General features: G+C 47.8%; 1 protein-coding gene across 4 annotated transcripts in view; it reads right to left on the bottom strand.

Annotated features, from left to right (window-relative positions):
• Positions 1-18,205, bottom strand: part of ACIN1 (apoptotic chromatin condensation inducer 1) — a 161,094-nt gene that overhangs the window by 19,931 nt on the left and 122,958 nt on the right. For all 4 annotated transcript variants that reach the window (XM_075319379.1, XM_075319371.1, XM_075319394.1 and 1 more), the window contains 2 exons: positions 17,261-17,482; positions 15,947-16,059 (listed from right to left, as the gene is read on the bottom strand). In XM_075319379.1, the coding sequence (XP_075175494.1) occupies positions 15,947-16,059; positions 17,261-17,482 (335 nt within the window). The remainder of the gene's footprint in view (positions 1-15,946; positions 16,060-17,260; positions 17,483-18,205) is intronic.

Here is an 18,205-nt window from a genome sequence, read left to right on the forward strand (position 1 = left end):
GACCGGACCACACAACACGGACAGTCACACTGCACATACAGCACACGGACCGGACCACACAACACGGACAGTCACACTGCACATACAGCACATGGACCGGAACACAGATCACACAACACGGACCGCCACACCGCACACGAACAGAATGACCCTAGCTCACACTGCACATCACTACCAGCTCACACTGCACATACAGCAGACGGACCGGACCACACAACATGGCCCGCCACACCGCACACGGACAGCATCACCCTGGCTCAGGCCTCAAACACATCTGTGAAACACATGCGGGTTGGGTCAGTTTCCGTATATACCGGAGACACGGACAAATGTGCACCAATGTTATGGTATGTTTTAGGTCACACGTGCGTTATTCCATATGGTCCGTGTCCGTGATACGTATGTGTATCCATTTTGCACGGAAGCATGTCCGTTTTCTGCATGGAACACGCACACACGGACCCAATGGAAGTCTATGGGTCCGTGACATGGATGCATCTCCGTATGCTCAGTGTACGTTTTGTGCTTTTTTTCTAGCGATGTCGGTCATTCTTTCTTTTTCTGTGTATGTCGATCGGTCTCTCTCTCTCTGGTCTGTCCCTCTCTGTCGGTCAGTATCCCCCCTCTCTCATACTCACCGTTCCCCGATCACCGGCGCCGAAGAAATCCTTTATTTGGAATAATAAACACTAACAAATACCCTCGTTCACCAATTTATTAAGCCCGAAAAAGCCATCCATGTCCGCCGTAATCCACGGAGGTCCCGTGTCGCTTCCAGCTCTGCAACATGAAGGTGACAGGAGCTGCAGAAGAACACCACCGCTCCACGCAGCAACTGAGGTGAGCCGCGCGATCAGCTGTGCTGTCACTCAGGTTTCTCGCGGCCACCGCTGGATCCTCCAACTGTGACTGCAAGTCGCCCGAGTGACAGCGATGAAGTCACAGGTGAGTTGCGGTCTCGGGGGGAGGACTCCAGCTGGCCGCGGGTAACCAGAGTGACAGCAGCGCTAATCGCGCTGCTCACTTCAGTCACTCGGGATTAGCAGTCACCGGTGAGTCCTTCACGGGTGACCGCTAATCAGTACGCGACACAGAGCCGCAGGATGACAATGAAGTCGGGTGAAGTTCACCCGAGTTCATTCTCATCGCGTGTCGCTGTCTGCTGTCAGCGGGTATGCATCAATGACATTGTGCATCACACACAGAACATATCACATGGACAACACACGGACATATCACTTATGTATCTCACGCACACACGGATGCCACTAGTACCATAAAAGTGGACTTAAAAACGGACCTGAAAAACGGACCGTATGACACGTGCGTGCTTTTCACAGATGTGTGTTGGAGGCCTCAAACACACATCCGTGATACACGTGCGTGTTTTGTCCGTTTCCGTATATACCGGAGACACGGACAAACGTGCACCAATGTTATGCTATGTTTGAGATCACACGTGCGTTATTCCATACGGTCCGTGTCCGTGATACGTATGTGTATCCGTTTTGCACGGAAGCATGTCAGTTTTGTGCACGGAACACGAACACACGGACCCAATGAAAGTCTATGGGTTCGTGAGCACACGTACGTGACACGGATGCATCTCCGTATAGGTTTTGTGCTTTTTTTCTAGCAATGTCTGTCATTCTTTTTTTTTCTGTGTATGTCGGTCGGTCTCTCTCTGTCTTGTCTGTCCCTCTCTCAGTCCGTCGGTCGGTCTCTCTCTCGTCTGTTCCTCTCTCTCTCTGTCCATGTCGGTCAGTCTCCCCCCTCTCATACTCACCGTTCCCCGGCGCGGCGCTGCACAGCTGTTAATAAAACTCTGGCAGCTTTTACTATTTTGAAAATGCCGGACGCTCATTAATTAATCTGGTATTCCCTGCTTTCCCCGCCCACCGGCGCCTATGATTGGTTGCAGTGAGACACGCCCCCACGCTGAGTGACAGCTGTCTCACTGCAACCAATCACAGCCGCCGTTGGGCGTGTCAATATCGAGCAGTAAAATAAATTTTAAAAAAACGATGTGCGGTTCCCCTCATTTTGATACCAGCCAGGGTAAAGTCAAACGGCTGAAGGCTGGTATTCTCAGGATGGGGAGCCCCACAGCCTAACAATATCAACCAGCAGCCGTCCAGAACTGCCGCATCCATTAGATGCGACAGTCCCGGGACTTTACCGGCTCATCCCGATTTGTCTTGGTGCTTTGGTAATCGGGGTAATAAGGAGTTAATGGCAGCCCATAGCTGCCACTAAGTCCTAGATTAATCATGGCCGGCGTCTCCCCGAGATTCCTTCAATGATTAATCTGTAAGTTACAGTAAATAAACACACACACCCGAAAAATCCTTTATTTGGAATGATAAACACTAACAAATACCCTCGTTCACCACTTTAGTAAGCTCCAAATACCCATCCATGTCCGGCGTAATCCATGGAGGTCCCGCGTCGCTTCCAGCTCTGCTACGTGAATGTGACAAGAGCTGCAGAAGAACACCGCCGCTCTTGTCAGCTCCACGCAGCAACTGAGGTGCGCCGCGCGATCAGCTGTGCTGTCACTCAGGTTACTCGTGGCCACCGCTGGATCCTTCAACTGTGACTGCAAGTCACCCGAGTGACAGCGATGAAGTCACAGGTGAGTTGCGGTCACGGGTGGAGGATCCAGCAAGCTGCCGGTAACCAGAGTGACGGCAGCGCTAATCACGCTGCTCACTTCAGTCACTCAGGGGATTAGCGGTCACCGGTGAGTCCTTCACGGGTGACCGCTAATCAGTACGCGACACAGACAGCCGCGGTATGACAGTGAAGTTCACCCGAGTTCATTCTCATCACGCGTCGCTGTCTGCTGACATGTATCAACGACATTGTGCTTCACACACGGAACATTTCACACGGACATGTCACTTACGTATCTCATGCACACACGGACATTCAACACGCACACAAGGCTAGCATACGCAATTCACACGGATGCCACATGTACCATAAAAACAGACTTAAAAACGGAAACCGGACCCGAAAAACGAAAAACGTAACATGTACGTGTTTTTCACGGATGTGTGTTTGAGGCCTCACACAGCACACGGACCATATCACAGCCAGCTCACACTGCACGGACCACATCACAGCCAGCTCACACTGCACTGACCACATCACAGCCAGCTCACACTGCACGGACCGCATCACAGCCAGCTCACACTGCACATGGACCGGACCACACAACACGGACAGTCACACTGCCCATACAGCACACGGACCGCATCACTGCTAGCTCACACTGCACATACAGCACACGGACCGCATCACCGCCGGCTCACACTGCACACAAGCCGTATCACTGCCGGCTCACACTGCACACGGACCGCATCACCGCCGGCTCACACTGCACGTACAGCACACGGACCGCATCACTGCCAGCTCACACTGCACATACAGCACACGGACCGCATCACCACCAGCTCACACTGCACATACAGGACACGGACCGCATCACTGCCGGCTCACACTGCACGAACAGCACACGGACCGCATCACTGCCAGCTCACACTGCACATACAGCACATGGACCGCATCACCACCAGCTCACACTGTACATACAGCACACGGACCGCATCACTGCCGGCTCACACTGCACACGGACCGGACCACACAACACGGACAGTCACACTGCACATACAGCACACCGACCGGACCACACAACACGGACAGTCACACTGCACATACAGCACACGGACCGCATCACAGCCAGCTCACACTGCACATACAGCACACGGACCGCATCACTGCTAGCTCACACTGCACTAACAGCACACGGACCGGACCACACAACACCGACCGGACCACACAACACGGACAGTCACACTGCACGTACAGCACACGGACCGCATCACCACCAGCTCACACTGCACGGACAGCACACGGACTGCATCACCACCAGCTCACACTGCACATACAGCACACGGACCGCATCACTGCTAGCTCACACTGCACATACAGCACACGGACCGCATCACCGCCGGCTCACACTACACGTACAGCACACGGACCGCATCACTGCCAGCTCACACTGCACATACAGCACACGGACGGCATCACTGCCGACTCACACTGCACGTACAGCACACGGACCGCATCACCACCAGCTCACACTGCACGGACAGCACACGGACTGCATCACCACCAGCTCACACTGCACATACAGCACACGGACCGCATCACTGCCGGCTCACACTGCACGTACAGCACACGGACCGCATCACCACCAGCTCACACTGCACGGACAGCACACGGACTGCATCACCACCAGCTCACACTGCACATACAGCACACGGACCGCATCACTGCCGGCTCACACTGCACGTACAGCACATGGACCGCATCACCACCAGCTCACACTGCACATACAGCACACGGACCGCATCACTGCCGGCTCACACTGCACGTACAGCACACGGATAGCATCACTGCCGACTCACACTGCACGTACAGCACACGGACCGCATCACCACCAGCTCACACTGCACGGACAGCACACGGACTGCATCACCACCAGCTCACACTGCACGTACAGCACACGGATCGCATCACCACCAGCTCACACTGCACGGACCACATCACAGCCAGCTCACACTGCACGGACCGCATCACAGCCAGCTCACACTGCACATGGACCGGACCACACAACACGGACAGTCACACTGCCCATACAGCACACGGACCGCATCACAGCCAGCTCACACTGCACATACAGCACACAGACCGCATCACTGCTAGCTCACACTGTACATACAGCACACGGACCGCATCACCGCCGGCTCACACTGCACACGGGCCGCATCACCGCCGGCTCACACTGCACACGGACCGCATCACCGCCGGCTCACACTGCACGTACAGCACACGGACCGCATCACTGCCAGCTCACACTGCACATACAGCACATGGAACGCATCACTGGCGGCTCACACTGCACGGACCGCATCACAGCCAGCTCACACTGCACACGGACCGGACCACACAACACGGACAGTCACACTGCACATACAGCACACCGACCGGACCACACAACACGGACAGTCACACTGCACATACAGCACACGGACCGCATCACTGCTAGCTCTAACTGCACATACAGCACACGGACCGCATCACCGCCGGCTCACACTGCACACGGGCCGCATCACTGCCGGCTCACACTGCACACGGATCGCATCACCGCCGGCTCACACTGCACGTACAGCACACAGACCGCATCACTGCCAGCTCACACTGCACATACAGCACACGGATCGCATCACCACCAGCTCACACTGCACGGACAGCACACGGACCGCATCACTGCCGGCTCACACTACACGTACAGCACACGGATCGCATCACCACCAGCTCACACTGCACATACAGCACACAGACCGCATCACTGCCGGCTCACACTGCACGTACAGCACACGGACCGCATCACTGCCGGCTCACACTGCACGTACAGCACACGGATCGCATCACCATCAGCTCACACTGCACATACAGCACACAGACCGCATCACTGCCGGCTCACACTGCACGTACAGCACACGGACCGCATCACTGCCGGCTCACACTGCACGTACAGCACACGGACCGCATCACCACCAGCTCACACTGCACATATAGCACACGGACCGCATCACTGCCGGCTCACACTGACGGCATCACTGCCGGCTCACCCTGCACGTACAGCATACGGACCGCATCACCACCAGCTCACACTGCACATACAGCACACGGACCGCATCACTGCCGGCTCACACTGCACGTACAGCACACAGACCGCATCACCACCAGCTCACACTGCACGGACAGCACACGGACCGTATCACCACGAGTTCACACTGCACATACAGCACACGGATCAGATCACACATGGACCAGGTCATATCGCACACACACTGCATCGCCGCGTCACAGCATGTACAGCACATAGACCGCATCACCACCGGCTCATACCGCAAATGGACCACATCACCGCAGGGTCACACAGCACGTACAGCCCACATCACCTTCTGCTCACACCCCACGTAAAGCATCACCGCCAGCTCACATCACACATACAGCACACGGAGCGCATCACCGCCAGTTCACACGGCATGTACAGTACACTGAGCGCATCACCGCCGATGTGACACGGACAACACATGCGCCGAGTCACACTGCACGAACAGCATATGGACCTGCTCACATGGCAGGTACAGCACACGGACTGGATCACACCGCACGTAAAGCACATGGACCCTATCACCGCCGGCCCACACTGCATGTACAGCACACTGACTGCATCACCGCCGGCTCACACTGCACGTACAGCACATGGACCGCATGACACCGCACGTACAGCACACTAACTGCATCACCGCCGGTTCACATCGCATTAAAATCTGTGCTGAATTCATACGGAGAAACGTCCATTTTTAGCGTCAGCACGGATGACAAAGGCCAATAGAAGTCTAAGTCCGTGAAAAACACGTTCGGCACACGGATTTATATGTTAAAGATGTGCAAAGATGATAGAGCGTGAGATGGCTAGAGAGAGATAAATGATAACTAATCAATATATAGATTTTACAACTATTGGCCAAGCAAACTAATTGAAAAACAAAAAAAAACAACAACACATAGGATACCACCCCATCATTTTTCATAACCAGACAAGGTACAGCAGACAGCTGCAGGCTGGTATTATCAGGCTGGGAAGGTCCATGGTTATTGGGCCCTTCCCAGCCTAAAAATACCATATCGCAGCTGCCTCAGAAGAGGAGCATCATATTAGATGCTCTAAATCTGGTGCTTCGCCTCGGCTCTTCCCAATTGCCTGGTGCATTGGCAATTGGGGTAATGGTTTATGGGGTTGGTGTCAGCTGTGTAGTGTTACCTGGCATCAGACCCTGATGTTAGTAATGTAAAGGTGTGTATAACACCCCCCCATTACTAATCTAATAATAATAATAATTATTAATAAAAAGACATAGAAAAATAATTCTTCATTAAAAACACTCCCCCGAAAATTTCCTTATTTTATAAAAAAAAAAAAAAACCAAAAAATAAACATGCTGCTCAGACGTAGTCATGGAATCCGCCGTAATCCAAAAAGGATATCTGAAAAAACCCCACATACAAACACAGAGAAATAAAGCAAGACACCTACTCTTGTTCACCAATTTATTCAAAATAAAAAAATAAAAAAAAAAAAATCTCAGCTGATTTCACGAAGTCCAGAGCCAATTTGACAAAAATAAATGCATCATTCTGACACTCCATTGACTTTGTTTACAGGCAATTCCGGGTCATGCTGTGCTGCATGAGACCAGGTGCCTATGAAGAGCGGTGACATCTGTAACGTTACCGGTGTTCAGGGTCGCCAAGTTGAGGTGCACAATACCCAGCACGCCTCTGATGAGTGGTGACATCATTAACGTTACCTTCATCAGTCACAGAGTTCTGCACCCAGAGTGACCTGGTGACCCAGCGACCCTTTTGCAGCAGTAACATTACGGATGTCACCGCTCAGAGTCGCTGGGTCTCACGCAGTGCAGCATGACCTGGAGTTGCCTGTAAGCATAGTCTATGGAGTGTCAAAATGATACTCCATAGACTTTGTTCATCAGAATCCCTGGACTATGTCGAATCAGCTGGGATTCTTTTTCTTCTTTTGAATAAAGTGGTGAATGAGGGTAAGCGCTTTGTGCTATTACTCTGTGTTTGTAGGGTTCCCCCCCCCCCCCCCCCAGATATTCCTTTTTGTACTATGGCGGATTCCCTGAATATTTTTTTTTCATAAAATGGTAAAGGAGGGACGTTTTGGGGAGTATATATGGAATAAAGAATTTTTTCATATGGGTGTCTTTTTCTATGATTACTGGGTTAGTAATGGGGTGTCCGATAGACGCCTCTCCATTAGGTCTCCGTCACAGATCTGTTTCCAGTACGTGTGGTGTCCATTTTCATACTTACCAGAGACACGGTCACATGGATCCTCAAAATCTATAGTAATCATCACACCTGTTTTCGTCCGTATGATCCACAAGCAGACGTCCATTTTTAACCAGCAGCACAGAGACATGGACCCATACAAATCAATTGGTCCATGAAAAACACGGAACATGGATGACATGAAAGAGTTCTTAATAACATCAGGGCTTGATGCCAGCTGATACTACACAGCTGAAATCAACCCCATAAACCATTACCCCAACTGCCAATGCACCAGGGAAAATCGGGAAGAGCTGGGTAAAACGCCAGAATTGGCGCAAGTAATGTGATGCACCACTTCTGGGGTGGCTGTGGGCTAGTATGTTTAGGCTGGGAAGGGCAAAATAACAATGGACATTCCCAGCCTGATAATATCAGCTCACAGCTGTCTGTTTTATCTTTGCTGGTTATCAAAAATGGGGAAGACCCAAAGTAGTTTTTCTATCTGTCCACTTCTCTGCATCTATCTTTACACTTATTCAACATATTAAAAAAAAAACACAAAACTTTCATTTTAGGGTCATGCATTTTTTTACAGTACATGTCACACGGACAGCACAGGATGAGCACAGGAGGACACATCATCACGTTCGCAGTTCATCCTGGGCAATCCTGCTGCATGCACCAGGAGGTCCAGGATGAGCAAAGGGGACATATCATCACAGGTGCAGCTCAGCCTGGGACTTCTGCTGCATGAAGCAGGAGGCTCAGGATGAGCAGAGGAGGCCACATCGTGAGCGCAATGTTCTGCTCATCCCTCCACCCCCCCCCCTCCATCTACGGGTCTTACCCACAGATGCCCGCTTTTATTACTACATGCTCATGTGGACTTAGAAAAAGAATGTTTCTTATAAACCGAGCTGCATATTGAACACGTTCCCCCATCATGTGACAAATTATGTCATACCTGGAAGGAGGCCATACATTCTTGCATCCACCTTTATTTTTAGTGCACGATCTTGATGCGCGCAACTCCGGAAGTGAATGCGCGACCTGGAAGCAGATTGCCGCCATGACACGGCGCTTCAGTGAGTACACCACGCGCTCCTATCCCCCCCATCTTCCCACCAAAATTTTTAAGTGGCGGATTCTGGTTCACAGAGTTATATGGGTACCGGATTCAGGACTGGAACCAGATTGGTTTGAAAAAATTAGCAGTGACGCGCCGATCCTGATTTTCTGCGAGTCCCCCCAGTTCTAGTATACAATCCAAATATAGGGTCATTTCTGAAATGGGGGTTGAGGTTGGAATGGTGAACAGGGGTGATAAATAACATTTAATTTTACCACTAACATCTTGTTTCAACCATAGATGTTTTTTCACAGGAAAAAAAATAGGTGAAAATAGACTAAATTGTTAAGCAACTTATCACAAATGCATCTATACCCCATATGTGGTTTTACAGTACTATTTAGCAACAAGACAGGATTCAGAGGGTAGGCGTGCTTTCGGAGTGCAGATTGTCCTGGAATACCTTGTGTGCAACAGTCGCAGAGCGCCTAAGTGTAACATCAGGCAAAACACCCCTCGTATGACACCATAATGGACCCCATCTGGGCTTTCCTCTACGATTGCAGTGCCTATTTTAACTTAAGAGATACTTTACAAAAAAGGATGGGTTTGTGTTGCCGAGTGAAAATTGTTTAAAACCGGATGCCACATGAACATGAAAACTGGACACGCGGATGACAACACTGATGAGAATTGCCAGAAACGTGGACAATTTTTCATGTGCTCGTCTGACACAGATCTTAACCTGCTTAAAGGTAACGCCTCACGTTTTTTTATTTTTGTATTAATAATAGTGATTATGAAATAAAGTATTTTTAATACAAAATTTAAACTTGCTGTTTATTTAGTTTTTATTTACTTCTAATTTTACTGAAGCACTGGGGGCTGCCATCTTGGATTTACTGTGAGTAGCAACAGTTACTCACCTCCTTTATGGCAGCCCCCAGGGCATAGACTCTGATAGTCAGGCTCCGACCCCTATACTTATTACAGGACAGCTCCCTGCTGTGACCTGGACGCGCCCCCTGGGCTGTCCAGATCACAGCTGAGGGAGGAGATCGGCGCCATGTTTGTGCAGCTCACATCGTATGCGGTGTGCTGTACTTTTTCCCCTGTCACTTGCTCGGGATGTGTGAGTACAGTGGAAAATGTCAAACTTTTTAATTTTTTTTATATTTTGTTCAATTAAAAACAAATAATATTTAAACAAAACATTAATATTTACATTTTTTCCAGTTATTGAATTTTTTTTAATTTTTTTTTTTTTTTGATGACACCTTCCCGTTAAAAAGAACAGATTTCTGATAGCGTGATATAAAAGGATTTCTCATAAATACAACCCACCCTTTCAAAGTGCGACTACCAGAGCAATTTGCTGGTCCAGAATCAAAATCCATGTAAACGGTTTGTTCGGCTGGACAAAGTTATGGCCAAACATTTTCTCTGCAGCTAAGAGGAAATAATAGTGCTACATGGTGGCCATTCAGGTGAGCAACTGTTCCATGCACGCGTATATGACTAAAAATGAACAGCTCCATTTTCAGTTCAGCGGCCGGGCACCTCCATTTTCCTTATAAATTTGAATGAAAAATAAAATCTGGTGGCTCTTGTTTCATAGCTAACATAAAACACTTCATGGCCTCCTTACCATAAGACATACCCTACGTTTAGACAGTAGAAAATAGGAAAAACATTTTTCCTAGTAATTAAAACTTCCCTGGTGGTGTAAAGGAGAAAGGTAATTACCACTAATTTTAAGGTACTAGGGAAGAATAGGGAGGTAATAAATCTATTATTAGGGTCTCTTTGAAGTGTGTATTATATGCACACAGTTCTGCTACATACACATATAGACACACAGCTCTGCTACATGCAAACTACATGCACACACTTTACATTACCACATCTTACAGTCACACACACACACACACACGCACACCTGGCAATCTCTCTCTCTCACACACTATACATTACCACATCTTACAGTCACACACACACACACACATGCTATACATTACCACATCTTGCAGACACACACGCCTTGCAGTCTCTTACTTACATACACAAACACACTATACATTACCACATCTTGCAGACACACACAGACACACACACACTATACATTACCCCATCTTACAGTCACACACACTATACATTACCACATCTTGCAGACAAACACACACCTTGCAGTCTCTTACATATACACACACTATACATTACCACATCTTGCAGACACACACACCTTGCAGTCTCTTACATATACACACACACACACACTATACATTACCCCATCTTACAGTCACACACATTATACATTACCCCATCTTACAGTCACACACACATTAAACATTACCCCATCTTACAGTCTCTTACACACCCACACACACAAAATACATTACCACATCTTGCAGACACACACACCTTGCAGTCTCTTACATATACACACACACACACACACACACACACACACACACACACACACACTATATATTACCCCATCTTACAGTCACACACACTATACATTACCACATCTTGCAGACAAACACACACACTTTGCAGTCTCTTACATATACACACACACACACACACACTATACATTACCCCATCTTACAGTCACACACACATTAAACATTACCCCATCTTACAGTCTCTTACACACCCACACACACAAAATACATTACCACATCTTGTAGACACACAACCACAACTTGCAGTTCCTGATCAGGAGCTGAACAGAGGCTACATATTCTGAGCAGCTGAAGGACATAGTTTATGCCAGATATATTGTCATATATGTTTGTTGAATATTTTTAAGATTAGTTGTATGTCACTAGTTAATTTCTTCCAAAGCTTTATTCCCACGATGACCTATTGGTAAGTTTTTCTATGTTGCACATTTTCTCACCATTTCTACATGTATTATGTAACTTAGGTTACTTGTGTTATTTCATTGCCTTTTTAGTGCGTTATCACATTTTTTAACAGAGACTTTTGTCGCTTTTTGGTATATCAGGTTTTAAACAAAGCGGCTTTATTTTTTATACTACCAAGTATTTTCCTTTGCCAAAATTTTATTGATATAGTCCTATGCAGATTCCGCTGGCAAAACAAAGCATGTGTTTTCTCCATCTAATGCAAGTTTATAGGGAAAAAAAAAATCTACACATAAAACTCAGCATACCCACAAGAGAAATTGACGTGTTGATTTGAAACCCGCACTGCAGGTCAAATTATGTATAATTAAAAAAAAAAGCACAGTGGGCCTGAGATTTCTATAAATCCCATCCACTTTGCTGGAATTGTAGAAAGCTGCATTTTTGATGCAACGAAAATACCCTGCATGAAAAACTCACAAAAAAGTAATTGTTCATATCAACACAGGCCTTCTTAAGACCGTGAATTTACATGGCATCCCACTGGTGGGAAAGGGGAAGAATGGTTTCTGCACATGGACTTAAAAAAAAAAATGTTATAAGTTGTGACTATTTTATGTGAGCTTAGCGGATACTCTAAAGTAGTTGTACCAGGTATAAAAGTTATTATGCGACTGCAAAATTATAAGATATTCCTCATGTCAGTGGGCGGTGATGTGATTACATGTACGGTATGTAAAAATTCTTGGTTCAAAACCGTTCCCACCGGAGATGTGAGAAATGGTAAATCGTCTGGGTCACCAGTTGTTGGAACAGAAGGCTCAGCACCAATCTTCCACCTCACAACTGTATCAAGTAAGGGGTACTTTGCACGCTGAGACATCGCTAGCCGATGATAGCGATGCCGAGCGCGATAGTACCCGCCTCCGTCGCACATGCGATCTCTTGATAGCTGCCGTAGCGAACATTATCGCTATGGCAGCTTCACACGCACTTACCTGCCCTGCGACGTCGCTCTGGTCAGCGACCCGCCTCCTTCCTAAGGGGGCGGGTCATGCGGCGTCACACGGCAGGAGGCCAATAGAAGCGGAGGGGTGGAGATGAGCGTGACGTAAACATCCCGCCCACCTCCTTCCTTCCGCATTGGCGGTGGAGGCAGGTAAGGAGATGTTCCTCGCTCCTGCGGCTTCACACACAGCGATGTGTGCTGCCGCAGGAACGACGAACAACATCGTATCTCCTATTGGTGCGACATTATGAAAATGTCCGACGCTACACAGATCACGATTTACGACGCTTTTGCGATCGTTTATCGGCGCATCTAGGCTTTACACGTTGTGACGTCGTTACCGGCGCCGGATGTGCGTCACTTTCGATTTGATCCCGGCGATATCGCAGTAGCGATGTCGCAACGTGCAAAGTACCCCTAAGAGTATTCACTGGAGGGCATATCGCTGCAATCATTTCTTTTTTGGGGATGATCACTTAATTGTGTGCAGGATTATTGCAGTGGTTTATACTACCATTTGCAGCAGATTTATTTGGAGCAGGGGTGTCAAACATGTAGACCTTGAGCCGCATGGGGCCACAGAGCCTGCCTCGTGCGGACCGCAGGCACTGTTGACTTCTCTACAATTGTAGCCCTGTCCAGGAAGCAGCTGAAGTCCACGCTTTATTACAATTGAATGTGCGTCCTTGGACGCACATTCAATTGAAACGTATTGCCACACAGAGACCGGCCCTTTGCACTCCAATGCCAATGCTGGCCTGGACCAAGCTGAGATTATAAAGGGGTCTACGGTGCCTGTGGGCTGCATGTACAGAAAAGAATGCGCCGAAGGAATAGAGGCCAAGTGAGAATTTTTTTCTTTATGTGTATGTAAAATGTACGGTTATGACTGAAAGGCTGCACCCAGTAATCTGTGTGATACACCATTGGATTCAGAATCTCCTTGCCTACATTATGTTGCCGTCAGATGAAGTAGCAAAAACCTGCTGACAGATTCCCTTTAAAGATAAAAAATACAATTTAAAATAAAAATGATCAAAAGGTGTATAGAAAAATAAATAAAATGGTATCACTAAAAAGATCACTTTGTCCTGCAAAGAATGAGGCCCTCGAAATTCGATTTCTTTTCTGTGTACAGCTCATATACCCAGCTGAGTTTGAGACCCCTCATCTAGAGTTCATAAGTGTTAGTGTGGCTTGATAGAACATTTCTATTGAAAGTTGCAGCGATGTGAGGACTAGGCATTTCAGAGTGTAGATAGAATAATCCCACAAATTATAACAAACAATAAGTATTACATTTCTGTGTCATGAGAGATTCCAGCACTAACTAGTTTAACTGTGCGATAAAAAATTAAATAAAAACCGTGGCTTTAATTTTTATAGGCATAAATCAATAGTACACGTGAAGATAAGAAAATGTGTAATATGTTTCATTAGAGAAATCCGCTTCTATCTCCTCCTGGACTGATCATTTTCAAAAATTCTTAATTCTGAGGCAAAATCTGTATTCAGTGAAGACTTTCCCACTACTGAGATAGATGACGGTTATTACTGATGAGATTCTATGATGACAGGATGAGGGAGGAGCTAGAGGCAGAAGCTAGAGGGAGGAGCTAGAGCCAGAGGGAGGAGCTAGAGCCAGAGGAAGGAGCTAGAGGCAGAGGAAGGAGCTAGAGGCAGAGGAAGGAGCTAGAGGCAGAGGAAGGAGCTAGAGGCAGAGGAAGGAGCTAGAGGAAGGAGCTAGAGGGAGGAGCTAGAGGCAGAGGAAGGAGCTAGAGGAAGGAGCTAGAGGCAGAGGAAGGAGCTAGAGGCAGAGGAAGGAGCTAGAGGCAGAGGAAGGAGCTAGAGGCAGAGGAAGGAGCTAGAGGAAGGAGCTAGAGGCAGAGGAAGAAGCTAGAGGCAGAGGGAGGAGCTAGAGGCAGAAGGAGGAGCTAGAGGCAGAGGGAGGAGCTAGAGGCAGAAGCTAGAGGCAGAGGGAGGAGCTAGAGGCAGAGCTCTGCCCCCTCCTGCTTGTTTTAGCTACATAGAATCTCCTCAGTAATAACAGTCGTCTCCTATCTCAGTACTGGAAAGTCTTCACTGAATACAGATTTCACCTCAAAAGTGAGAATTTTGACTGATCAATTCTGCCAAAGACAGAAGAAAATATCTGTGATAAGATATATTACAAAGTTGTTCATTTCCATGTGTACTATTGATTTATGAAATAAAAATTAAAAAACAACAGTTACTCTTTAAGTAATGAAGACCAGTTTAACAATATTATGGCTGCAACACCTAGATCCCCATGGTTCTACTTAAACGGGTTATCCCGGGACATTTTATTTTTTTACAATGTGCCTAAGAACCAACAGGCAGGTAATTGCTAGTCTCCATAGGCAAAGCGCTTTTATAGACCGCTCCTGCAGGTGATTCCATCACCTTCCGCTGTTGAAACATCAGCGCAGCAGTTTCTTTTCCATTGTGTTGGCAGGGCATGACGGCAGACATCATATTGATTGACAGCCGGCTCGCTGTTGCCTAACTGCAGGTTGCAAGCAGTCACGCCCCGTGAACAAAGAGGCCCGGAAGAAGAAGAGCTGTTCTGCTGACACGGCAAAGCTGAACTGCTGGTGCCAGGTACAACAGGCAGGACGTTGCCTCTGTTAGCAATCACCCACCTGTTTTTATTTTTACTATGTCCTTAAAAACTAACAAAAAAAACAAAACAAAACCTGGATAACAACTTTAAATAAACCTTCTTTAACATGGAGCCAAGTGGTGATCGAAGTTTGAGATCATCAGAATGGAGCAGGGCCCCGGGACTGAGCTATGGTAAAATCAGGCCATATTACAGTTGTGTACCAGCGACTTTAGGCAGAGGGTGTAGCATTATCAAGTCCACTGCTAAAAGTCTCTGCATTAGATGGAGAAGTCATTTTCCCTAACATGACAGGCCCTCAAAACGTATGTGTACATGTTTTTAGCTTGATAGAACTAATGGTTTATGTTAGCATCATGCTGTCGATAGCAACAGATCCTTCAAGCTGGTCACTTTTTGACACTTACACATTGTTGTCTCCAGGGCTTTGTTCCTCTTCGACCTCCTGCTCCCTAGGGACAGGACTCTTTTGGCCCTGATCCTCAGACTGTGGCTCTAATCTTAGTCTCTTACTTGATTCCTGACAGCAAAAAGAAAAGGGGAAGACATAGGAATAAGAGTAAAGTGTTTGAAATGAAGGTAATGGGCATTAGAGAGATATTGACAAAGTTAATAGATGGGAAAGAGAGAAACAAAGACAGTACAGTCATTCGGTCATTAGTCTAAGACAGCAGATACTATTTGTTACGTCATTTGTTACAGTTTAGGGATTATAGCTTAAAGGGAACCTGTCAGCTGAAATTTCGCACTAAACCTAAAAGATTCCCCCTCTGCAGCTCCTGGGCTGCATTATGGAAAGGTTCCTGTTGTTATTGTGCCCCCTTTGAGACCTAAATAAAGACTTTATAAAGTCTTATCTTTTTGTATGCAAATCTTTTTTTATAGTCACGGGGGCGGGCTGTCTTGCGTCCGTTATTCTACCTCCTGCCGCTTTACGCCGTCCCCCATCGCTCATTTCCATGCTGAGAACGCCGCCCAGTGCTCCCGAGGTCTCGCGCATGCCCAGTGCCACTCTCGCGGGACTGAGCACTGTGCACAGTGTGACCGCTGGTGACGTGATTGCGCAGGCGTGAGATTATGGGCGGCGCTGTGATTGTCATCAGCAAGTACCCGCCCATAATCTTGTGCCCGCGCTTTTCACTCTGCCTCCACCGTTATGCTGCTCCGCTCCTCCCATCTATTTCCTGCTCCAGGGAAAAATGGGTAAGAGGTGACATGGGTTCATCTGGCCAGCGCTTGCGCATAATGGTGGAGGCAGAGTGAAAAGCGCGGGCACGAGATTATGGGTGGGTACTTGCTGATGACAATCACAGCGCCGCCCATAATCTCACGCCTGCGCAATCACGTCACCAGCGGTCACACTGTGCAAAGTGCTCACTCCCGCGAGAGTGGCACTGGGCATGTGCGAGACCTCTTGAGCACTGGGCGGCGTCCTCAGGTATGGAAATGAGCGATGGGGGACGGTGTAAAGCGGAAGGAGGTAGAATAACGGACGCAAGACAGCCCGCCCCCGTGACTATAAAAAAAAATTTGCATACATAAAAGTAAGACTTTATAAAGTCTTTATTTAGGTCTCAAAGGGGCACAATAGCAACAGGGACCTTTCCAGAATGCAGCCCAGGAGCCGCAGAGGGGGAATCTTTTAGGTTTAGTGCGAAATTTCTGCTGACAGGTTCCCTTTAATAATAAAGATAAGCAGTGTGGTAATACAGCTCACTCACTTGCTCCTCTCTCTCGAATATTTCATGCGACCTACGCCGTTCCCCACGAGTTGGATGGGAAGGACTGTGCACTTGGTTAAAGGAGTTTCTTTGAAGCCGCACTGTAGTTGGTGGAAGAAGCGGAGAGGTACTAGGTAGTGGTTGTAATGCTTCCAAAGGCAAGACTTCAGAAGATGGGACGGCAGGGCATTCAGTCTCAGATTTATCACTACACAACTGATCCTTGAAGAAAAAAAAAAGAAAATTTTTGGTATTGTGCCTATCTGATGGAATCGCTATTACAGATGTGTTTACTATATACACACACACACACACACACACACACACACACATATACTATCCAGTAATAACATGTAACACAAGAGAATTGTTTTGGTACATAAAATAAACAATTGATACTCAAATATTTTAAGAGAAACTATATCAGAGGTCTTATTGTTTTTGAGTATTTTTTGCTAAGGAAGAGTACATCATTTGCACACTTTGTAATACATTGGCATAGGTAATGTTAAAAGGGTGCTTCACCCATATTTTTTTATTGTCTAGTTCGATATTTTATTGAGAAACAATGTATCTCTCAAATACCTTGTGTTGGCAATAGTGCCTGTGAGAGGCGCTAGTGCAGACCGCTGTTCCCCGCTCTGGTGACGTCACGTCAAGTTCCGTACACGTCACATCCCTGTGGCCGGCTGCAGTCTTCCTGACTCACCGAGCTGTGGGTGGTGTTTCACCGCTTGTCACAGCTCAGCGTGTCTCCTGCTTGCAGCGTTCTGCTGTGAGGGAGGAGGGAGCAGAGAGCAGATGGGCTGGGACGAGCGGTGAAACACCGCCCTCAGCTCAGTGAGTCAGGAAGACTGCAGCCGGCCGCAGGGATGTGACGTGTGCGGAGCTTGACGGGACGTCACCGGAGCAGGGAACAGCGCCTCTCACAGGCACTATTGCCAA

The sequence above is a fragment of the Anomaloglossus baeobatrachus genome, chromosome 1, assembly GCF_048569485.1.
Source record: "Anomaloglossus baeobatrachus isolate aAnoBae1 chromosome 1, aAnoBae1.hap1, whole genome shotgun sequence".
Lineage (NCBI taxonomy): Eukaryota > Metazoa > Chordata > Amphibia > Anura > Aromobatidae > Anomaloglossus > Anomaloglossus baeobatrachus.